The sequence below is a fragment of the Crocodylus porosus genome, unplaced genomic scaffold, assembly GCF_001723895.1.
Source record: "Crocodylus porosus isolate Cpor-Errol unplaced genomic scaffold, CroPor_comp1, whole genome shotgun sequence".
In the NCBI taxonomy this organism is placed as follows: Eukaryota; Metazoa; Chordata; order Crocodylia; family Crocodylidae; genus Crocodylus; species Crocodylus porosus.
The window spans coordinates 108213250-108237816 of NW_017728947.1; the positions used below are offsets into that span (position 1 = coordinate 108213250).

Sequence of the window (24567 nt, forward strand, 5' to 3'; positions counted from 1 at the left end):
AGGGTCGTGCCCTGCTCTTTCCACAACCTGCCCCCTGCCAACCCCTGGTCTGTACCTCGGAGGCAAGGGCAACTCTCACTGTTGAGACTGCTCCTGCAGGGTCTCAAATGCTGGCAACCACCCTTGCGGCCCCTCCTGCTAGCCCAGGGAGCATGGGAGAAGTGGAGGGGACAAGCCAGGCAGCAAAGTGTGGCCCCGTCTGTGTGTCCACCTGCCCGTTCACAGTGCAGAGTGCTGCTGGGAGCATGGGCAGGAGCCAGCACAGCAGCTGCCCGGGGCGGGGAAGGGTGGGAGAAGGCAGCAGCAGCAGCTGCGGTCTCCAGAGGAGCAGCTGGGGGCGCCACTGGAGTAGCTGGGGCAGGCACAGGTGCTGGGCAGGGGAGGAGAGCATTCACCTCCTTGCACAAGCAGATCTCATGGCACACTACCACTGCTCTCACGTGCCACATCCAAGGGACTGGGATATCTGGATCTACAAAGTAGTCCTCAGGCCCGGGTTGATCCCAAAGGGACTACTTTGTAGAGCCAGATATCCCAGTCCCTTTGTGGATCTAACCCAGCATCACTACTGAAAATCAGATGGTGGGAACAATATAAGAGGTGTTAAGGATCTGAAGATGGACAGAGTGTGCCTTCCAACAGCTACTGAAATGAACTGGAGTTAGGCACCTGCTTAGTTGTTTTTGAAAATCTCTCTATGCACTTAGCTCCCTGGTAGACATTGCACTTAAGACATGATTAGTCTGCTGATCACATTTTAAATAGTAACCCAGCTACACATCCAGAGAATTAATGGTGCTAGAAAAAGGGAAATCATCAATAAAAATATTACACAGAAAATGTGCAGTATTTTTGTAGCTGGCTTCCACTGTGCCTCAAATTGAACATGTGGCAGGATTAGGACCACACTGGGTCTCCAACCAACCCTAATGCGGTCCCTGCTGGCCAACAATCAGCTGATTGCGACCCAGGGCTCAGACTGGTGCTGGTGTGGTCTGCAGGGCCAGGCACCGATCAGCTGATCATCAGTTGGCTCGAGGGACTGCAGTGGGGCCAATTCAAGTCCTGGTGCAGTCCCCAGAGCCAGCCAAGGACTGATCAGCTGGTTGTTGGCCAGCAGGGACCAGCTTCCACCAGCTGAAGCCCCAGTGAGGTCCTTGGATCCAGCCAACAATCAGCTGATTGTCAGCCAGCTCTGGGGACCGCACTGGGCTGGTTCAAGCATCGGTGCAAACCCAGAGTCAGACAACACTTGGCTGCTGATTGGGCACGCAGGGTACTTTTACACATGCTCTGGGGGTGGCGCTTTAATTCGAGCAGCTCTCAGAGTGTCTCAAGTATCACCGCCCCCACACTTCAAAATAGCAGTAGGGGTGCTTGAACAAAAGCTCGTTCGACAAGCTTTAATTCAAACGCCCCTACTGCCATGTTGAAGTGTGGGGATGCTGATGCACGAGATGAAGAGGCTGTTGGAGCATGGTAATGATCGTGCTCTAGCAGACTTGATCGCATGTGATACAACGCGCTGTGATTACCGTGCATCAGAGCAGCCTCTGCGCTCATGCACAGGCACCTCCAGCTTTTCACTTGCTGGTGCAGGGGGAGTCCGGGAACATGACTGCAGTCTCCCTCTGCACTGGCAAGTAGAGTGTGATCAGGATCTGATCCCCAGTCCCAAAACTGTGCATTGTGCCACGCATGTGTGGCATGGCAGGAGGCACAATTGTCAGGATTGGGGATCAGATCCCATCATGCTTTTAACTGAGTATCTGTCACAGCCTGAGCTACATTGTTAGGTGGCTAAGAGCCTTTGGAAATTTGGCCTCTGATTCCTAATTGATTTAGGAGTTTTCTGAAAATTGAGTATACAGCCGTTTCTTCTAGACTGCCTTTCTCCTTGAAACGTGATCAGGTGTCATCTATCAAGAGAAAAAGTCTGACTCACAAGGTACGTTGTTTCTTATCCTGATCCCCGAATCTGTGTTTCATTCCATCACGTAAAATGGTTGCTACTGTGGAAAAGTAATCCTCCAAGAAACAAAAACCTGTCACATAACTTCATAGGGTATAAAAGCAAAGATTCCTGTAACAGTCATGCAATGCAGCGTACAAAAGCCAAAACACTGACAGCAATATTTCACGCCAGCTCTACATGTAAAAGGCATTTAGTAACAATGAATGGAACAATTCCTGAAATCTTCTTGAAAAGCGAAATGATGCCTTTACTTAGCAGCCATAAACACGCAGAGAAATTCTACACATTAATTTCCACTTATGCAAATACTTTCCTACTTGCTCGAGATGTGAAAGAATTTGGACTTTTTTCAACTCATTCCATGATAAACATGAAAAAAATAGCAGCCATCTAACCAATCCCCAGAACCGGCTCTCAAAGGAACGTGCTTCAAAAAGAAAACAAACAGCTGCACATTGTTTCTTTTTGTCTCGGGTGATAGATAGATAGATAGATAGACAGTTGTATTTTGTCATTGGTCCTTCGTGACATTGTAAACGTCCTCCCTACAAAATGAAACAAAACACTTTGTAGTCATCATCCGTCTAAGGGCTCACATTAGTTACTAACTCCCATTCCTTCTTACGTTAAGATTCGTAGGGTAGGTCTATAGGGCCACCAAAGCAGCCAGCTCAAGAACCAGGAACAGAATACCCATGGCATTGTAGATCTCAGCACAGGTTAATTTATCCTGTTTCTTGGATGAGTTTTGATGGCCCGTGCTGGGCATAGGGCCATCCCAACTAGACTGCTCCCACTACCCGAGCTAACCTAGTTTAAAGCTAGTTCAGGCATCTCTTCAATACACGGCAGTCAATGGGGCAAGTTCAGTACAGACATACCTTCAGAGAGTCTGAAGAATGATTCATCATAAAGCACAAGTAGAAAGGCACGTGTTTTTAGCCTGAGCTAGAAATACCGTAATTATGACAGATCTTTAATGCCAATCAAAAACCTCATCAAAATGCTAGACAATATGCAGACATACTGCTATTTTAGAAGGTGGCAGAGTAGCTTTGCACCACACCGACTAATCAAAGCAGATATGAGCTTCAAACAAACACAGTGAATTGTCTCTATCCTGATGTTTTATACAAATGTCCAGTGGTATTATACCAGATTCGGCTTAGGCACAGAATGGGGTCGTACAAACATGTTACCTCAATACCACATCAGTGCCTTTTCACTGATCTCAATGTGCTTCACAAAAGGGGCACAGAAGACCTAACAATTTCTGCTTCCTATATTCCTATGCACAGCTCCTATAGCCCAAATGACATTTCCTGATACCATTCATCACCATTCATACAGAGCCTTCTGCTCACTTCTTGAGCTCAGTCTTTCCCTTCATTTTATGAGCCTGGTCATAACACTGACCCCATTCACCAGGTCTGGTCTCTTCTCCTTGCATCCTTTTTTTCCCCCTGAGTACGTCTGTATTCTTTTTTCTCCCATCTTCAATCCTTGGGGATAGCACATAGTTTTCTTCTCTTTCCTACACCTTTGAAGGAGCCGGCCTCACTTCCCTTTTCCCATTAGTTCTACCAAAGACATCTTACAGGGCCTGAAGAGCCAACGGGACGTCTCACACCATCCTCCAGAACCTGGGCCTCCTCTTCTGGTAAAGCTGTTACACCTCTACTGAGTCTTCAGTGCTTTGCAGAGTCCAGTCTTTTGTGCAGGAAAAGCCTTTACAGAGAGCAGCTTTGGTTTTCAGTCTTAGCCACGTTGGCCATGACACACACGTCTACTGGCTGCCATTTTACATGGCTACATACACCATACACATTGGAGTGATAGGCCATAAATTGCTTCCTCATCATTGAATTTTGCACCATGAAACCTTATTCACTCTGTAATAGCATCTCAGGGCTGCCTTGCCCATTTATTACTACAACTGAAACAAAGATTCAAATAGCAATATATTTCTAAGGGTGTGGACTAGCTTCACTGTCATCTTGGCTACCTGTCTTGCTGGGAAGAGGTGGGCCTGAACGTGGATCATATACAATAATATGAGGGTCAAATCCAAGTCTCTCTAAAGTCACTGAATTCCCACTTGACTTCAGCAGGGTTGGGGTTCAGATCCTAGTGAACAGCACATAACCCTGTCCAGCGTTAACGCTTTTTTTTCACCAATGAAGAACAGGCACTCGCGTGAGTAGAGCCACTGCTTTCAGCACAATGATTCATGCAAGTATCTGCTCACTGGTGTGGACAAAAAGGTTCACAATCCAAACCTATGTGATTTTTTGAGGGCCAGTTTTAAAATTTACCACGCGTTTCAGAAAGGCAATTCTTTGCTTCTAAAGAGAAGGCTACATCACCTACACACAAGCCTCATCTCCTGAGCTCTGGGATGAATGAGACTTGACCTTGGAAAAGTTAATATCAGTATTTCATATTAGGCGCTGCTTCTGCAAAATGCATATTACAGCATTAGAGACAATGACTTCTAACCGGGCATTGGCTTATGCTGGCCTTAGAAGCCTGCATGTGTGTCCATCAGGCTATTTGGGCGCTGGCATATTGCAGCAAGGGTCCCATCGAAGCCAAGGGGAGCATTGCAGCTGACAGCTCTTGAAACAAAAAGTTTCAATTCACATACAAGGCTGGAAACCTTGTTACGGAGCTCAGTAGACAGCGATCAGAGCAAATTTCCATTTTAGGAGGAGAGATTGGCCAGGCAGAATTTGACTGGGAGCATCTACACTTGCTATTTATGCTATAAAGGCTTACTGTGCAGTGTTTTACTTGTGCACAGAGTCTACAGGGAGTCTATAGGTGCTCCCTCTTGGGAGCAGATCTGCTCCCAATGGAGACAGTCAAGTACACAGCTTCTCCTACCCTGCTCTGGCTCCCTGCAGCAGCCAGGAAAAGCTCCCAGCTCCCTGGGGTGCAGGCCCAGAGCTGGTCCTGATGCCCACAGGGCCAGGAGAGCTCTGCTAGCTGCAGGGCCAGCTGTCTCCTGGCCCTCTCCACACAGTGAGGGGTCTTGATGTGCACAGGACCAGGAAACAGCTGCTGCTGCAGAGCTCTCCCAGCCCAGTGCACATGGGGACAAGCCCCATGCCAGCAGGGCATCTCCAAGCAGCCAGGGGCTGGCCAGGAGCAGTCTTCCTTCTGGGGCAACTCCCAGCCAGCTCCTGGCTCTGCAGGAGAGCAGAGAGCTCCCCAGTCCCAGTGCTCCTCAACCCCCTGTGCCTGTGGGGAGCCAGGAGCTAAGCAGTGCCAGGACAGGGAAGCAGGGAAGAGGGCAGCAGAGAGCTACCCCATCCCAGCATAACTGGGCACCCAGCTCCTGGGGGGAGCTGGGAGCTGAGCAGTGCCATGACTGGGGGAGTTCCCCAACCCCTGGTTTTGGGACTGACCAGGAGCAAATTTTCAGGTAGTATCTAATTGTGCAGTAGACTAATTTACTGCACAGTAAATGATACACACGTGTAGACAGCAACACTTTAATGCTCAGGAGATTAGTCTGCTGCGCAGTAAAGCATCTCGTGTAGACACCCACTAAGGAATATCATTGTCCATATGGAACCCAGCATATTATTAGTAAGTATTACAGTGAAACCAGCCTCCCACCTGAAACCAGCTAGTCTGGGAGAACAAGTGCCCACCCCAGGACCCCAAAGGTTTTTGTGTTCAAAGATCAGTATTCGAATAAACTTCGGAGTGGAACACAAGCAGGGCTACAAACCTGCAAACACTGAGGCATGTGCCGACTTCTAAGCATCAGAAGCCACTGCGCCTTGTCACATATCTAGAATAAGTGGAAGTATTTGCAGCATTAGGTCCTGGCCTGAACTGTAGTCAGCTCCATTCTGGGGAGACCTGGGACGACACGGACAGTTGGCACACTCCATTGAGCCGTGAGACACTCCTGGGTTTCCAGAAAAGCAAGAATGCTTCCACACGTGGCACAAAGAGCACCCGTAGGCCAAGTCGCCCATGGCTGCCTACACATGAAAGTTTTACCTGGTATACTCCAGTATTTGCACCAGTGTCACTAGGCCAGCAGAGTTATGGCAGCATGTCCTCCCACAGAGAGAACAACGTGGGTAGCATTAACAGCCAGGCAACTCTGACATGCCAGCCTGAACGACCAGGTGCCTGTTTATACCTGGGTTGATGAGAGACAGCCTTTGGCTTGAGCTGAGTGAGACAGATTCACACATCTGGATGCCTTAATCAGGGCACCATGAGATCTTCTGAAGGGTGCCCCAAGGCGGAAGGAGATAAGTGCAGGCTCAGGCTCCTCCCTAGCAGGTTGCTGCCTTGCCCTCTCGACAAGGAGGGAAGCACTGTAATAAATGCATTCGTTTTGAAATGGGGTGCTGCTCAATTCACAGAAGTTATGGGGGGGAGCCTCAAATCAAATCAGGGGTGACTCGAGTCTCAAAAGGTTGAGAACCACTGCCTTGACCTCTCTGCTAACTAACATAAATACCAGGGTGGTAACTATGTTTTATTTTGTTCTAGTTTAAACTAGTCCCCAAACAATGTCATCCATAGGAAAGTCACACATGCTAGAACATGATTCTCAATCGTGGTGCCGCAAGATGCCTAGGGGGATGCTGCAATGCCCAACCCGTGTGTGAAGAGTCAAGCACTCCCCTCCCCTGTGCAGCTCCCCATGCCTGCTGTAATGTCTTGCAGACCAGCAACACCCCCAGCTGCTCATCTGCAGCCTGCTGCCAACTGCTGCCCTCCTCCACAGTTTGGCACCCCTGCACTTTCTGCCCCTACCCTCTGACCTGTGCACTTTGCTATGGACAGACAAGCAGACAAGTGGATGGAGCTCCACTTTTCAGCCCAGCTCATCCCTGTGGCCTCTCCCACACTCCCAGGGCTAGTGGAGGGTCGGATGCCTCCAGTTGCCAGCATACATGACCTCAGGGCAGTAGGTTCAACCACAAGAACTTGCCTTGCCCCCTTCTCCCCCAGGCATGGACTAGCAACGTGGAAAGGGAGCAGATGATGGAAAAAATAAGGCACAGCAGCATGAAGTCCTGCTCCCACCATCCTCCTCTGGCGCCAGTTAGATCAGTATTCCTCAACCTTTTTAGCCTCAAGACCCCCTCCATGACTTTCCTGAATTTAGATTTTAGCTCAGTAAATATGAGCAGGCACCATGGGCTGCTGCTGAATTCAGAACAATTATGGAGGGCTGCCTTGAGGCTAAAAAAGTTAAGAACAACTGCACTGGAATAAGTATCCACAAGGTGCATCTACATGTGCAATTAGGGTGAAAAAATAAGCTCCGGTGCAGTTCACATCAGAGTTTATTTCTCCTGGACACAGCGTTTACATGTACGCCCAGGACCACGGCACACTCAGCTGGGGCAGGGCAGCTCTGGGCTGACAGGAAGTCCAGGGGGGCCAGCCTCGGGCTCTGGGTAGTGGCATTGGGTGGAAGAGGAGCTGGCTGGGGCACAAGGATGCTACAGTGCAGGGCTAGCTGGCAGGCAGCCCCCACACTGTAGCACCCTCATGCCCCAGCCAGCCCTGTCACTGTTTTCACGTGCATTGAGGCAGTGCAAATTACTCCACTATAGGATACTCCTTGTCCTGGACAGTACTATCATACAATGGAGTTAATTAATAGGTTGTGCAAAGCTTTGGTAGCTGATTTAATTCAGAAGAGATTTGGCCCAATTCGGGGACCAAATCGCCGAATCTGAATTGAATCAGGAGACTAATTAAAAGCTCCAAATTGATTTGGAAAAGCTTTGGCCAATTTGGAGGTTTGGCCATAGACTAAACAGGCAGCTGACAGCTACCACCAGTTGGTAAGTCTGTTGGGGTTGGGGGGATGGAAGGGGACTGGGCGAGGGAGGGAATGGGGCTGGGGCAAGCTGCCCAGCTAGGGCAGCAGGGTGTGGGACTTGGGGAGAGGGGCAGGGGAGTGGGGGCAAAGGATGCGGGTGCAGAAGTGCTGGGAGCGGGGCCTCTGCCCTGTTGCCGCTTGCCCAGCCAGGGCCTAGGGGAGTGGGATGTGGGTACAGCTTGCTTTGAGCGGAAAGGGGCAAGCGGCAGCACGGCATATCTCCTGCTCCCAGTGCTGCATCGTGCACCCCACCATGCTGGCTGGCAAGTGGTGGCAGGGCAGAGCCCTCGCTCCTAGGGCTACCATGCCCACATCGGGACTGGGAGCATGGGCTATGGCCTGCTGCCGCTTGCCCCCTTCTGCCCAGAGAAAGTCATGCTTGCATCACACCCCCACCCTGTCATGCCAGCTGGGCAAGTGGCAACAGGGCATAGCCCCCACTCCCAGCACTGCTGCGTCTGCATCAGCACTGGGAGCATGGGCTCTGCCCTGCCGCCACTTGTGAGCTGGGGCAGGGAAGCAGACACTGCCGCAGCTTGCCAGCAGGGGAGACGGGGGTGTGGCATGGGATGCAGGTGCATCAGCACTGGGAGAGGGGGCTCTGCCCAGCCACTGCCTGCCATTTGGGGCTGAGGAGCAGGTGCTACTGCTGCTTGCCAGCCAGGGCAGGGAGGGCAGGATGTGGGATGCGGGTGTGGCGGCAATGAGAGAAGGGGCTATGCTCTGCTGCCACTTACCCCTTCCACCTGGAGCGAGCCGCACCTGCATCTCGCTTCCCTGCCCCCCAGGCGAGCCGCAGCAGGGCATACCCTTCCACCCAGAGTGACCCACACCCACATCCCACGTCCCCCCGGCCCTCTCCCCGAGTCCTGTGCCCACCTGCCCCAGTGCTGTTGCCACTTGTGAGCTGGGGTGGGGGGTGTGGGATGTGGACATGGCTCACTCTGGGTGGAAGGGGGCAAGTGGCAGCATGGCATAGCCCCCGCTCCCAGCTCTGTCATGCCCACATCCTGAGCCCTCCTACCCAGCTGGCAAGTGGTGGCAGAGCCACCAGTCCCAGCACTAATGTGCCTAGAATGCAACTGGCAGCAGGGCATAGCCCCCCCACTCCCAGCACTGCCATGCCCGAATCAGTGCTGGGAGCAGGGGCAGCTTGTCCGTTCCATCCCCCCAGCCCCAACAGACTTATCAGATGGAGGTAGCTGCCAGCTGCCTGTTTAATCTATGGCTGAATCTTTCAGATCTGATTCGGCCAAATCGAATCAGGAGAGTGATCCAAATCTCCAAATCAAATCACCGTCCTGCAAATCGGCCAAATCCAAATTGAATACTTGCCACTTCACACAGGCCTATTAATGAATTTACTCCAACCTAATATGAGCACATGGGTAGATGGTGATGCTTTACTATGGAGCTAATTAGCCAACTGCAGTAAAGTTCATATGTAGATGCACCTACAGTCACTCTAATTATACCAGGATAAGTATAGCAGTTTAACTGCCCGTTTTACCTTTGCTGGTACAACTTTTCTGCATGGATAAATGCTAGCACCACGTAGTGCATCACGGAGCATCATGGCTGAGTTCATTAATCTGCCTGACTATTAAGACAGAATGCCCTAGGTTTGGGGGTTGGACTAGGTGACACCTGAGTTCCTTCAAACGCTATGTGTTCATTAAGCATTGTGTTTTGTAGCTGGGTGTGGAAAGGTTATTGTGGGCATGGAACATTATTGGCTGGCCTGAGAAATATTTTTTTTTAAATCTTGCACAGATTTCTCAGCCCCATATGCTCCAAAAAATAAGTTTGTCAAAGGTATCACCAAAGGAAGTCAAACTGAATCTAAATCCCCAGCAAATGAGTAAAAAGACAGCTTAATACTACAGAAGATAAAAATGTCATTTTGCAGCTGAGAGAGGCTTTGCATTCATCTATGCAAGGGCTTTACAATAGTCTTCATAAAGCCTGGACTCCATCGGGCAAAAGAAACATTTTTTGTGTAGTGGCCTTGCATTTAGACCTAAACAACAGGGAAACAGTTGTGAGCTGCTAGATCTGCAGTGATCATATCCCACATCCTGGAAACGTCGTGACCCGTATGTGAAAGGCTCTCTGAAATGTTCAATTTGCAACATTTTTCATTCATTGTTATATTTCTTGAAGGATCAAGATGAAAGAGATGAATCACAAGTAATCATTTGCAATTCAAATGGCAACGTGACCCAGCAGCAGTCTTTCCTCCAGCAGACAGAAGCCAAATAGAAAAATCTGCATGCAGTTCCACTGACCCCTATTCAGGAAAGCACTTATAGGTGTGCTTCTCTGATTCTGAATCACCAAGACATAAACAAATGGGTAAAGTTGAATATATACCTAACAAAGGTCCTGAATAAGTCTAGAGTAGAAATAGGGGACATAAAATGAAATAATTTAGCAGTAAGTGAACATGGTAGACGGGGTGCATCCTCTGAAACAGAACTTCTTAAAGCTCTGAATGCTGGAAGATGCAATAAGAGTGAAGCAGGGAAAATTTGGGACATGATTCACCCTTCTCCTCAGTATTGACTTTCTGCCACTGCATGAGACAGGATGCTGGGCCTGACAGACCTTTGGTCTAACCCAGCAAATGTGCTTCTGACTTGTGCACATGCTTAAGTGTCACAAAACAGAGACTGTAGATACCAACCTAGAAAGACGTAAAACCATGCTTAACTTGATGCGCTGTAAGTCTGTCCACTGACCCCAAATGGAAATGCTTGGTAGGCAAAGCACATGCAGGAAAGTCTTCGCAGGAGCAGAGCCTTTGTGTGCAGTGTTTGAAGGAAATGCCCAATACAATTAGTTACGAATATAACCTGCACAGAGTAGCCACATTTGCTGAGCACATTTTCACAAGAATTCATTGCACAGCAGCACCCACTGACAGTGGTGTCTACAGACATGTCTGTGGTTTCAAAGAACTACTTGAGGGAGCACCACGGTGAAGTACAGCATGCCTGCACTATGCAGGCTGCTTCCCCCAAAGGATGCAATGTAATGGCTTGGGTGCAACATTTGGTGTGCACCAACAAACATGCCCACAAGCATTTGGCACATGCCTCATGCTGCAATAAGAGTGACATTACATCCTTCTGGAGAGTAGCACGTGTGACCAGATATGTCATGCTTCACTGCAGGGGCCCCTAGCACGACTCTTTAATGGCAGAGGCATGCTCTACATGGCAACTGGTGACGTGATTGCATCCCACGTAGACTTCCTTGAGACAGTACAACAGCAGGATAGACACAGCATCAAAGGCTTCAACATAAGCTGCCTAAAGCCATGGGTATTTAGAATACTTCAGCACTGGACATGTCTACACAGGCACTTAACTGTGGAGTAGCCTAATCAGCTGCGGAGTAAAGTGTCACCATCTACACGGGTGACGGTATTATGCTGCAGTAAGATAGTACTGTCAGGGACAGTACTACCTGATGCCAGGGTAATTTACTAAGACTAAAGGTACGTGTAGATGCTGACCATGGGCATCAATTGTGCCCATCAGTGACTGCTGCTTCTCGCAACTCAGGGGGCACCATGGCAGCGAGCAGGGACTGCCCACAGCCACTGCCAGCAGTGTTAGCAGTGGGGGGGGGGGGGGTGGAAACAGCAAGTGGTGACCACCCACATCCGCCACAGACAATATCAGCAGCGAAGGAGGCAGGTGCAGGAGGTAACCACCCCCAGAAGCTGGCAGCACCTTCAGCAGCGGCCAATCTCAGCATGTGGCGCATGCCCCCCCATGTCTCCCTCTACACGTCACCTATGATTGGGCCAGACTCCTGCCTGCTGCCTATACAGTGCCAGGACAGGGAAACAGGGAAGAGGGCAGCAGAGAGCTACCCCATCCCAGCATAACTGGGCACCCAGCTCCTGGGGGGAGCTGGGAGCTGAGCAGTGCCATGACTGGGAGAGTTCCCCAACCCCTGTGGCCCCCTGGTTTGGTGACTGACCAGGAGCAAATTTGCAGGTAGTAGCTAATTGTGCAGTAGACTAATTTACTGCACAGTAAATGATACACACGTGTAGACAGCAAGGAGGGAGGAGTGAGGAGGAGGGGGACTAGTACCCACAGCCTAAGAGGAAAATAGAGCAGCCTATGTAATGACTCTTCAATTAAGAAATTAGCTGCTCCTTCATAGATGCTCCCTCCTTCCCACACAGGGCTTCACCAGGGCTGTGTTGCCTGGCTGGGCTTGCCCCCTCCCCATCTCTTCCCACAAAGGGCTCCGGGCAGCAGCTGTGTCATCGGTTAATTGTTTAACAGATATAATTAGAGGAGGTTAAACAAATATTTTTTTAAACAATATTTCCATCCCTAGTGTAGCAGTCACCACCTCTGACTGCAGTGTAGACACAGCCTTAGGCTCTTGAACAACCTCACGAGAGTTGCTGGGAGCAAAGACCTCCTGCTCTGGGGGTGCAGGGTATTTTGCAAAAGCAGGCACAGAATTTTTTAGTTCTTTATATTTCTGTCTCTTTATTTCTCAAACAACCTAATTATACTGCTCGCACAGTGTCTGGGGAGTAGAAGCACTGCAGACACTGCCAAAATGCAAAAGACTGGATGTGTGTTGGGACTTCTCACAGTCCTCTGTCGCATTCGATTTCCCAGGCATTCACCTACCTGATTATCAACATCATTAAAAATCTGCTCTTGGAAGTGGTGCTGGGAAATGGCATTAATTACCCCTTCGGCACGGCACCATCAGAAATCTACCAGCTTCTACCAGTTAATGGCAAAACCACCTCCTTTCATGTGCAATTGTTTGACGTTCATTTCTTCAGTCGTGTATTGTCATGCAAATGGCACTGCATTTATAGTATTAATACCGCTGTGTATTTATAGCAAAGTTTGACACTGCTTCCCTCCCCTGGTCCTGTACTTCTTATTCCCTAGTAAAATGAAAAAAATTACAAAAATCAAAACCAGCCATAATACATTTTCACGTGAAATTTCTTTATGCTGCCTTCTGGGGGGAATCTATCGATCTTGTTTGCCCTTTGCGGTAACTAGAAAGGGAAATAGATTTTTTTGTAGGAAAAAAAGAGCTGTTGGCAAGCCAAGGGTCCAACCCCTTCATGAATGCTGCTCCTAAATCACGCTTGTCCAATACTTATTCAGCCTCCTCTTGAAAGCTTCCAGTAAAAGAGATTTCATGACTTCCCTGGGCTGTTTCTCCACTGCCTGACACTGCTAACAGTAAGGAGATTGGTCCTGAGCTCTAGTCCAAATCTACCTTGCTACAATTTCAAACCACTGCTTTGTGTCCTGCCCTCAGCTGCAAAAAAGAACAGTTATTCCCTCTCTTCTTTTTAGCAGCCTTTCAAATATGCGAAGAGTGCTATCGTGCTCCCCCGCTTACTCCCCTCGTCTTCATGGTAGACATGCCTGGGTCTCTCACTGTCCCCTTGTGCAGCCTTCCAACCCCGGTAGCATTGTTGCTGCCTACCCCGGACCCTCTCCTGCTTCTCCACGTCGTTCTTAAAGCATGGAGCCCAGAACCGCACCTAGTATTTTTGGATGAGGCCGCTTCATGCCGTTACCCCAATGTGCACAATGAAGCTAGACTGCCCCAGGAGCAAACTACTGGAACTGCCTCAAATGATTGCCTTTGAATTTCCCTCCATCTAGCTGTAGCCTATGTCTCCTGAAGCTGCTACTTGGTTATTTACAACTAGCTGCAACCCGCAAAACATGCGCGATTACATTTTTATTGCAAAAGTATTTCTTTAAATGTAGTTCTAGTTATCCTTTGACCGAATACTGTAACGCAATCAAAACGTCTCACCCTTGAGAGGCACCATCCCTGCCGCCCTCCTGCCGTCTTCCCGGGGCAGCCAGCCCGCTCCCAGGCAGCGGGAAGACGGCGGGGATAGTGCACGGGGCGCTGGAAGCTGAGCTTCCCCAAGCACGCGCGGCCTTCCAGCGCCCTGTGCACCCCTGGATCCAGCGGGTGCAGCCTGCGAGCTGGGGCTGCACCCGCACAGCTAGCGCCCTGCCAGGACAGAAGAAAACCGGTGCCTACCCCATAGGGAATACTATCGGCTCACTCTTCTGTGCCACCTCGGAGGACAGCTGGTACACAAGTGGGTGGAGGGGCAGAGCGAGGGGTCTGCATGTCCTTTGCCCACTCTCCACTCTGCTGCCACACCGACAGCGCGATTCTTTCACACCTTCCTCCACACCCGACAAGCGGCTTGCAACGGAGCCGCACGTGGGAGGGACTGAAGAGGGATCTCTGAAGGACAGGATTTTTCCATGCCGCCCTCTGCAATCCCTTCCACGAGCCAAATGCCACAACACCGCTCTCTCTGCTCTCCCATCTTCCCAGAAATCAGCCAGGTCATTCGACTCAGGTTGGGCACAACTGATGTTTCTTGATTTAATTTTTTGCAGTGGCACAGGTAATATTGATAACAACTGTATTTATTTTGGCCCTGCTTAGACTTATTATTTGAGACCTTCACTTTAATCGGATGACTCACAGGTGCAGGTGCAGGGGCGAAGACATCTTGTTAGTCAGGGGCAGGCAATTATTTTGGGCAGAGGGCCGCATACTGAGCTTTGGCAAGCCATCGAGGGCCGCGTGACAGGCAGCCAGAGGCAGATAAGTATTAATTTTCTAAATTTTTTAGGGGCCCTGCGGGCCAGATGGAATGGGCTGGTGGGCCACATCTGGCCCGCAGGCCGCATTTTGCCCACCCGTGTGTCAGAGCCTCCAGAAGCGTGAGTTCAAGTCTCGCTCTAGGCTCATACCCCCCAGTCACCCCAGTTATAAACGGCAACCTAGTTATTTGAGCTGGAGAATTATTATAAGAGGCCTATGCCCAATTTAGGTCCCACTGAATGCCTCTTTTACTGGGAAATGCCCAGTTTATTGTAAGTAAAAACATATAGGATATTGGGAAAAGAAAAGAATAATATTAAATGTGGTCAATTTTTCATCTACCCAGCAATGTAAGTGGAACCATTTTAAAAAGCACTTAGGGAATTATCACAAATGTAAAAATAAATCTGTAAAACCGCACGTTTCCCTTCGCTGATTATACTTCCGAATTCTATGCCCAAGTCGGAGCAGCATGACAGAGCCGTTGAAAGCTTGTTTTTAGCTCAGTTGACTAATTCACCATCAGAGTATCATAGTTGTCTTAAACTTTTCATCTCCTGTTATCCTGGAGCCTGAAATTGCTACTTGATCTTCAACCTTTGATTTGCAGCACATAGTTAATGAGACATGATTCACAATGCATACATGATTGGCAGCATAATGGCTATCTTTAAATAATGGATTTCAGTTTGATTATGAAAATCAAGATGGTTGAAAATTATATATATATATATATATATATATATATATGTTATTACCCTTACGCCCATGAACCTGTCTTTCAGCACAATCCAAGAAAGCAAGAAGACAAATGCTTTGTTACAACAGAACAGGGCAGAGACGTCTGTGGCTGTCAACTTCTTTAAAGCCAGTAAATACAGGTAATTAGTCAAAGTCCACAGAATAGAAAAGGGAGCAGTCCTTTTAAGAAAGAGTTTCAACGTCAGACCATCTTCACCAAAAATCCGACTGCATTCCCTAAGAAAAGAAAACAGTTTTACACTCAGCTAGTATTTGCGTAAAGTTGGCTTGAGCGAGGAAAACAAGTTCTCGACTTTTATTACGTGCCAGGTTTAGTCATGGAAATGTTCGAATAATCAGTACACCCCAAGAAAGGACTGTTTGTACACTGGCAGGTTATATACAGACTGTAGCCTGTTTTCCTGGCTATTTAAAGCAGTGAAATATTATAGAAGCAACTTACCTGGAAGACCTACTCTCTATACAATAAATACATCAGAAAAGTTACTGTCACATGCATAAGTCAGGGGTATCGATAATACTCAGAGCTTTTAAGCATCTATCCGTCCTGTATATTCAAGCTTAACACTGCGGTTCTTCTTGTGACTTGAAAAATTCCCGCTGCTTCTCCCTCTCTAAGGTGAGTCTCTTTCTTTTATTAACTGGGGTATGATATTAAGAAACACCCTGCTTTTCACTGTAATGCAAGTACTCTGAAATCTTGAAAGTGTTAACTACAGAGCATACTACTTCCAGACAGCTCATTGTAGGTATGTGGAAACGTTCTTGCCATCGGTAAAACTGACCAAAAGGAAAAAAGGCAAAGAGAATTGGTTTTGCAAAACAGAACAAGCTTGATTGGAGGGGTCCACTATATGAAAAGCTGCATTCACTAGGATACATGGAGACTTTTTTGTGGATAAAAATTGCAAACAAAATACAAGGCTTTGCAAATACTAAATGGGAACTTGTAGCTTCATTCAGCTTTGAAGGAAGCTCTTGAGGCTGGTTTAGAGGGGTCTAAGCTGCTTGAAACAGCTTCGGGAAGCTGTTAAAAGTGGTTTAGACAAGATTTAACTCATTAAGGAAGCTCTTGAGGCTGGTTAATATTGGGTGATGCAGCAATGTCAGTGCTTTTATAGACAACTCAAGTGACATTATTCAAAATGAATTCCTGGATTGGCTCAGAAGACTGCTTAAGCAGTTAAATATCCTGTTAGCTTAAAGGCAGATGACTGTATCGCCTTTGAACTTTCATGATCTTTCCTAAACCAGGTAAGTGTGTCGTTAGCAATTTTACTTTCTCTGTATTTTATGCCTATAGGATTCTTTAACATCTTCAAAAGCGTACTGATGTCTTAACTCAGCAGGCACTCTCACACTACTATATCGTGGCATACTTTACCTCACCATTAAATAAATCATAAAGCTCCATTCCTATTTGCCTGGCCTCCAAGAAACCAGATCATCATTAGTACATGGTAATATTAAGAGACTTAGACTAGTTTCTTGAGACCTTAAACTCACATTGTTCCAAACCCAGCGTGATGATATTTAGCAGACTTTATAGACACTGGATGTATGCAGGTTTTATTAGCAACTCAAGGGAAGGCGTCATAGTCAGGTTAGAATGGTTAGTACGGTTAGAAGTAGTCAACTTTCCAACTATTTGGGGGAAATCTTTTAAATTATATTTTCAGACTTTTCCACATTTTTGCTTTTGCCAGGCAAAATTAAAGTGGACTCCTCTTGTGTTTTTATAAACCGCTATTAGTAAAACCATTTAGTTCTCAGTCAAACATTTCAGTTTCAAAAACCCAAACTAGAAACATTTGACTGAGCGTTCTGCTCGGCCACTGCTTGTATTCCTACAAGATATTAGTCACTATTACATCCTTTTGGTTATTATTAATCAGATTAACTTAGCCACTTGAATCTCTTTCTTTTTATCCTGTAGCTATTACCTGCGGAGTGCACCAAATCCAATAATATTTTTCTGTTATTGGTACTTAATATCTCGGCCATTAATTTAAGCGGTCCCTCCCTTAAAGGGACCTCATGGATCATTTGGGGTTGCAAGGGATCTCATGGGTCATCTAGTCCAACCCCCTGCACAGATGTCCCTGGAAATGAAGCAAAGAGTAACAAACGGCAAGCCTATTTCTTGTCACACTTTGAAGAACTCATTCACATCTTTTCTAACTCCTACGGCCTTGGGCTAAATGTCACACAGAGATGGGGTTTTTTGAATTTTGCAGAAAGAAAGTCCCATCAGTTTTCCACCTTATTGCCCTTCTTAGCGCCTTTCTAATCTTGCCTCCAAAAGTTGTTGCTTTCTTAAATTCAATTTCTACTAATTGCAGATGTTGCTGCAGCTAATAATCCACTGACATCATGATTTTTAGAGTCTGCCCGTTTACAGGTCATTGTTACTTTGATATCCCTAGAGGAAGACCAGCCATGATGTCACCTAAACTAATTTTTACCCAGGGGAGCACCTACGTTCAATTCCACTATTCACTCCCGCACACCATGGAGTCATCGCTCCCTTTCCAGCCTCTGAAACAAGCTGTTCCATAAAGCAGCAGTGTTTGGTAACAGTAAATTGCTTTTCCAAACAGTGCCCTGCTTCAACAAGTCAATGCCAGGCTAGTGCAAGTCATTAAGAGCTCATTTAGTTCTATTGAATATCATTTTTCTTACAAATAGTATATTTTGCAGAAATGCTAGCCTGCTGTGTGGCAAGAAAAGGTTTTGTTTCCCACAATTTCTCCTATCGTGTATCCATAACAAAATGATCTCCGTGGATGCACGTAAACCCATGCTGAATTTTAAGCATATGCTTAGGTCTCTTTGATTTCAATGGTCATTAAATGTGCTCAGATGCTTTTAGTGAATGAACAGGGATCAACTCAGGCCTGTTGTTAAAGATGAACACACACTTAATTATTTTGCTCAAACTGGGGCTGTAACGGCTACACTTCTGCGGTATCCTTCATGCCAGGGAGGTAGACAATTAGACGCCTTGATTCCAACTTCACTGAAGGCCTGATGTTGCAGCATAGAAATCAAAGGGAGATTTGCCATTGGTTTCAGCCTCCGATCTTCTCCAAAGGCCCCTGTGACTTCCCCAGGCAGAAAGACTCAGCGGGAAGCTAGAGAGTATCTGAAGGATGGACTCCAAAAGTCCAGTAAAGCAGATGCAGGTTGCTGGACGCATGGGACTTTGGGGACCGTTAGAGGGAGATGTTTCAGACTCCACAAACGCCTGGGATGCTCAGTGCTGTCGGCGTTCGCTATCTTCAAGTCCCTGGAAATGCAGGGGGGTGGAGGGGGTGGCTGATTTGTCCAAATTCTTGGGCAGGTAGACAAGTCTAGCGAAGCCCCACTTCCCAGCCACCTGGGGACAACTGCACCTGTCGGTTAGACCTAGCGGAGGAAGGCAACCAAGCCAAGGGCAAAAGAAGGTATAAAACAGCCGGCTGGATCAAGATCTCTCAATTCAAAAAATGGATGGGAGCCCGAGAGAGGACATCAGAGAGGAACAAAGAACTGACAGACTTGTCTGTGCCTTCCAGGATCCTGCGTGGCTGATGGGTAATGCCCAGTCAGCAAGTGTGTAGATAATAAGCATTGCTTTGTGATATGTTTTCTCAGAGGCACTTCTATCCTAAGATAAGTAGCACTGTACTTTTTGAACACTGGCTGGTCACGGTCGCCGAAACAGCAGAGACAAGGCAGACTTGCAAAGGTAATCCCAGGGCATCACAGGGGTCACCATATAATTAGGGTGATGGCCGGGGTGCAGAAACTGAGCGTGGTGTCAGGGGGTGTCAGGACCTAGCTGGCAGCAAAATTGTGACACAGATAATCTCCAAAGGCAGGCACAGTCTATTTAAAGCCGGCCCTCCGGTAACAATAGCAACTTCTGTTGTGCATGTAGCCCTCGGCCTTCGGCTTTGGGCAGCATGCCACATTCTCAGGACTTCGGGCACCTCAGGCGATCATTTAGCCCGTGCCCTTGGAGCCTGTTAAATATTATGCATAGCAAAATATTATGCATTGCACATGATACGCTATGTGCTCATCCCTGCAGAGGAACCGGTGCACATGCTACTGACACACAGCGACCTCTGGAGTGTAATGCAGCAGCAGCTGCTTTTAAATAGCACTCGGCAGTACTGTAGATAACTGATGTGAACAACAAATCCAATTAGGGGGAGTGCAGACAGGGAGACTGTATCTAAAGCATCCACGACAGAATTTGCACGGGCCCGCAATTTTGTTGCTCTTTCAGGAAATTTCATGGATCTTCAATGGCCAAAAATTATCACCCCCCTTCCTCTGGGTCTCATGGGCACAATGCCTCCAACACTAGGACACTGACCCAGAAGGCACAGAGGTGCTTAGGATGCAGAAAGATGTCACACTTATCCCAGGATAAACCATTTTATTCTAGAGCAAAGCGCCATCGTACAGAGGTCCATATCCATTGTCCCGTTATATGTCATAAAGAAGTTCCTAGATAAGAGGTAATAACAGTTTATCCCAGGATACTGAAAAAAATAATTTGCATTGTTATGCTGGGATTGAATCAAAGGCAGACGATAGGCACTGCAGTCAGCCACTCACTACACCCGGATGAGAAGGGCAATGTGTGTATACACCAGCCCGAGGGATCCTTTTGTTCTGGGACAAACACGAGCACAATTTAGATCCAGGGATGAATGCAACATCTGTTCCTAGCCTTACTGATGGCAAAAGCCCCCGGGTCTTCCATGGAAGTACTGACTCGGCCTGACTCGGTTTCGACTGTGAGCCCTGAGAAGGCCACAACCTGCATGTGTTTCTCCAAGACTCGGTGCAGGAGGTGACAGCAATCGTGTGCCTAGCCCTCAGGCCAGAAGCGCTCCAGGGGGGTGACTTCAAGGCGGCAGATCCACAAGCATCCCTCCAGCAGAAGCTGCCCACGAAGGGCACTGGATCTCTGCATCTCATAACTGTCTTGTTCCTGCCTTCTCTCGGGCCTGGCCCTGATAATTTGGGGGCTGCACAGGGATGAGAGTCCGGGCTCTCATCTTAGCAGCTTTCAGAAATAAGGATTTCTGTGGGTCTGCGCGGCACCCAAAGAGCCCTGGAAAGTCAAGGTTGAGCTGCTACAGCAAGAACCGGCAGAGGAGTGTGCAGAAGCAAAGGGCACAAGACAGCGAGCGTGACAAACTCATTTCTTTGGAGCGCTGCTTCTGCTTGGACTGTTGCCCACAGCTCATTACCTTCCACTGTCCTTGTCACTAGAAATTCAAGACTTCCCAACAAATTCATCTCTCACTGGTGCCTGCAGCCATCAGTGTCTCTACTCCTGACCCGAAGGCTACTCCAAACCTTCTGCCTTTCCCTTCCCTCCTCGGCCCAATAAATATCCCGCATTAAGTGCCCGAGGGAAAGCGCTCAAAGTCTGCCGTCTTTGCCAACAGGGAGCCAGGGCTTAAGAACTACTCGGTGGTATCCAAATGCCGTGCAGCTATTTCATATTCCCAGCCTAGGGACCAGCTGCAACTATCGCTGTGTGCGGCCTACTGGCAAGGGTGAGCTTTCTAATAACAAGCTTTCCAAGCATTAGCAGAGCTTGTTATTCAGTTGTTAGGCGTTTTGCCTCAGTCCTTCAGACATGCTTCAAGTTCTGTTGCTGGTGCTGCCTTTTCACCTACCAATTGCAGGAAAGTATCAAGATTTTTGTTAACGCTGTCTGCCTCGAGAAGGCAAAAATTGGGAATTGAGGCAAAAGACAGGTGATGCCGGCAAGTCACTTCCAAGACCCCCCGCCCCACAAAAAAAAATTTTTACTCTCAGTAGTAAACTCAGGGAGGTGAAACATGAGAAGTCAGCATTTCAGAGCAGTTTTAATGACTAATTCATGCAATCAGTCGGTCCCAAAGCTGAAGGCCCAAGCTTTTATCTAGGAAAGAAGACTTCTGAAGAAGCAGCAACGCAGGCTGAGTGGCTTTGAGCAGTCGGGGTGCTATAGGGAACGGAGATGACACTGTCATTGTTTTTGGAAGATACTTCAGACCCTTATGTTTCATGTTCAGTGGGAGGTTCCCGTTAGACAAAACAAGGCTCCTCTACTCCACCAGTGGATCACTCCCCATTCCAGAAACACAACCCCCCCCAACACACAACTTCCCTAGGGGATCCCTACGGGCCAAATTTATTGAGATAAACAACTTAGTTTGCAAAAAAACAAATCCAGAAAAGGAAAAAAAACCCATATCGTAGAAAATCTTTGTGAAAACTCACTAACATGAATAATGCTTGGAGTAAACTTTAAAAAAAATATATATCGCTATTTTCAGTTTCTTTCAGTAATAACTTCCACCCCAAGAATACTGAAGAGACAAAGAGCAGTCAGGATTGTGTTATGGGCAGATTTTCAAGTACGTGCATTTCCCGGCACTCAGACAGATTTGGATTCACCTCATTTATTCATCCACACACCTGGGTGCTCCTGCGGTTTGGATTAATTGGTTACAGCTCTAAAGTGACCACTGCTAACAGTTACCACCTCTCTGAAACCCCGAGATGCAATAATCAGATGCAATCATTTCCCTGTATAGCTTGAATTACAAGTCACCCAGAAACTATGCAATATTCACTGGCCAATTTTAGTAGTAAACACGTATGCAGATCCTGGTATCCAACCCGCCATTTGCACACTTTCAAGCCCCTGATTTGCCCACACTCATCTGGTTGTGGTGTACATATGGGTGCATGCACCCACTGTGGGCTGTTGGACCTTTAAGGTGTGAAACTATCTTTTATCAATGGGCCTTTTGTGAGTGTGAATGAAAGTTCTTAATGAGCTAGTTACATTTAAGTCATGCATCTGAGGGAGATCCCTGGGTGATATTCTGTAAAGGAAAAATGTGTCAAGGTGGGCAATGATAGCCCTTCAGTGCACGGGCATGCTACATGGGATCTGGTGGGCAGAGGCATCAAATTCCAGCATCAAGAACTATTCAGCCTTATGGCAGAGGCAGGGAGCAGATCCCATAAGGTGCTGAGATCCCCTGCAAAGTGCTGAACATCCTCCACTCCCATAAAATCAGCAAGAAGTAAGGGCTGTCACCACCCAGCAGTCGGTGCGCATTGGCTTCTGAGGTCCATAGGGCATGCCAGCATTGCCCAAGTATAACGCTGTTGGGCACTGAAGTGAGACGCGTGGTACCATGTCAAGCCTGCTTCACAGGCAGTAGCCCCTGCCTGGAAGTAACGTGCCCAGCTTCATGCAGTGCTTAGGAAACTCAGAGGTTCGTGCTGGAGGGTCTTACTCTTTCACTCAGGGCCATAATCACCATCAGATTTGGGCTCAGGAAGGCATTTTGCCCCGATGTCAGACTGGTAAGGACTGTGCAGGTTTTTGCCTTCCCTGGTACCATGAACCACGACCCACTTCCTAGGATCGTCTAATCATCTACAAACCTACTATCTGCTCATCGCTGGAGAAGCTGAACTTTAGCTGTGCCCTTGTCTCCCCGGTTTCTACCTCCGGCTGGCTGGAAGAAGTTTCTGGTCTTGTGCCTTGTAATTGTGTATGAGGGTTTGAAGTGGGGGCTTCTTATGTAAATGGTTACCCGCAAATACATATGTACGTACTAGCCGACAAACTCTCCTAAGAGGCAGGACTTACTGGGCAGGTCCAGACGAGTGCATACCTGTGGTATGAAGCATCGCAGACCCATACGTGGCACTGCACATCGCACATGTCACACATGTAGGCATTCCCCATGCTGCCCAAGGAGGTGGGCGGGTTAACACTGGGAGATCTTGCTGTCAAAAAACCCAGCCTGAAAAAGGCAGGGTGGAGCACGTGGTGGCAGTATGTGCCACCCAAAACTTGAGCCTGGCTGACCAAAAACACTCTGGCTGCTGGCCAGGATCTGCACCAGATCACCACCGCTGGAACCCTAGGAGCCGCTGGTCCCAGCCTTCCCTACTCCCCTTGGGGCAACTTGCCTTGTGCGCATATTGTGCACAATATTGTCCCACAACTGTTTTTCCCTGGGGAAAATCTGGATGCGCCCACCGGTGCATACCCAGCAATGCACTGGTGGGCATCTGGATGCGCCCACCGGTACATACCCAGAACTACACTAAATCAGCTATACTACTTCTGGTTCAGGAGACCATCTATAAGGAGAAAACGTGGTACATCTCACTGCAGTGCTCCCCCAGGCCAGGTTGAGGCAGTGTGGACACATCCATCACATCTACATTCAGAGGACGCCCATTGTAGTCAACATCAATCAAATATCTTCCTTTTTTAGGGCTTGATCCCAAGCCCAGTGAAATCAAAGGAAAGATTTCCACTGGACTTTAGACTGGACCTAGAAAGATCAATAATATAAATGAAGTAGGAAAACACTGTCTTTATACAGTCTCAAGGCCACACTTCAGGCTACATATATGAACCTGGAGTGTGGGAGGGGTGGAAAGTCTTGCTAGGATCTGTGCTTTGAAGCCACATAAAGACTGCATTATTATTAGACATGGCCACAAAGGGTTATTCGCATAATTTGGTGCTGGTGGAGATTTAATGAGATGATTAACAGCATTATGTACAGAGGCTTCGTTTACACAGATAACCACCCAACATCTATCCTCACCTCCTTTCATTTGCTCTGCATTCATCTGTTACTCCTGGATTGTGGTCTTTTTCTCAGCCTCACTGCCAGAATCAAAAGCTGCTAGTGGTTAACGCTCTCCCAGACCACTCTGCTTTAGAAACAGCTTATTCATCCACAAAGCCTTGGGGGCCTCGGAGCAGCAGTAACTTAAACACAATCCTCCACTCTAGATAAACTGTTTAGATAATAAAGCAGTGCTGGATCTTAGATTAGCTTCTGGGATTAAGGATAACTAAAAGTCTTTCTTCAAGTATATAGGTAGCAAGAGGAAGTCTTGGGGTAACATTGGACCTCTATGGGGCAGGGCAGTGGTGACGGATGCGCGAGAGAAGGCAGAACTCTTTAACAAGCTCTTTGCCTCCGTGTTCCTGTCTGCTGACAATGGGGTGCCCTCGGGTGATAGCGTAGAGAGGCCCAGGAAGGATGCGTGTCCCCCGACTTAGTTCAGACCTAGTTAAGGATTACCTGGAGGCTTAGATGTAACCAAGTCAGCAGGCCCAGATGACCTTCATCCGCGGGCGCTGAGGGAACTGGCTGGTGTCATTGTGGAGCTATTGGCATGGCTGTTTGAGGACTCCTGGTGCTGGGGCCAAGTCCCTGAGGACTGGAAAAGGGCCAATGTGGTCCCTATTTTCAAGAAGGGGAGG

At 48.0% G+C, this 24567-nt stretch overlaps 1 protein-coding gene across 3 annotated transcripts in view; it reads right to left on the reverse strand.

Annotated features, from left to right (window-relative positions):
- The window catches only part of SLC35F4 (solute carrier family 35 member F4), a 251211-nt gene that overhangs the window by 11506 nt on the left and 215138 nt on the right, over positions 1-24567 (reverse strand). For all 3 annotated transcript variants that reach the window (XM_019550884.1, XM_019550882.1, XM_019550883.1), the window contains one exon: positions 15254-15473. In XM_019550884.1, coding sequence (XP_019406429.1) covers positions 15254-15473 — 220 coding nt within the window. The remainder of the gene's footprint in view (positions 1-15253; positions 15474-24567) is intronic.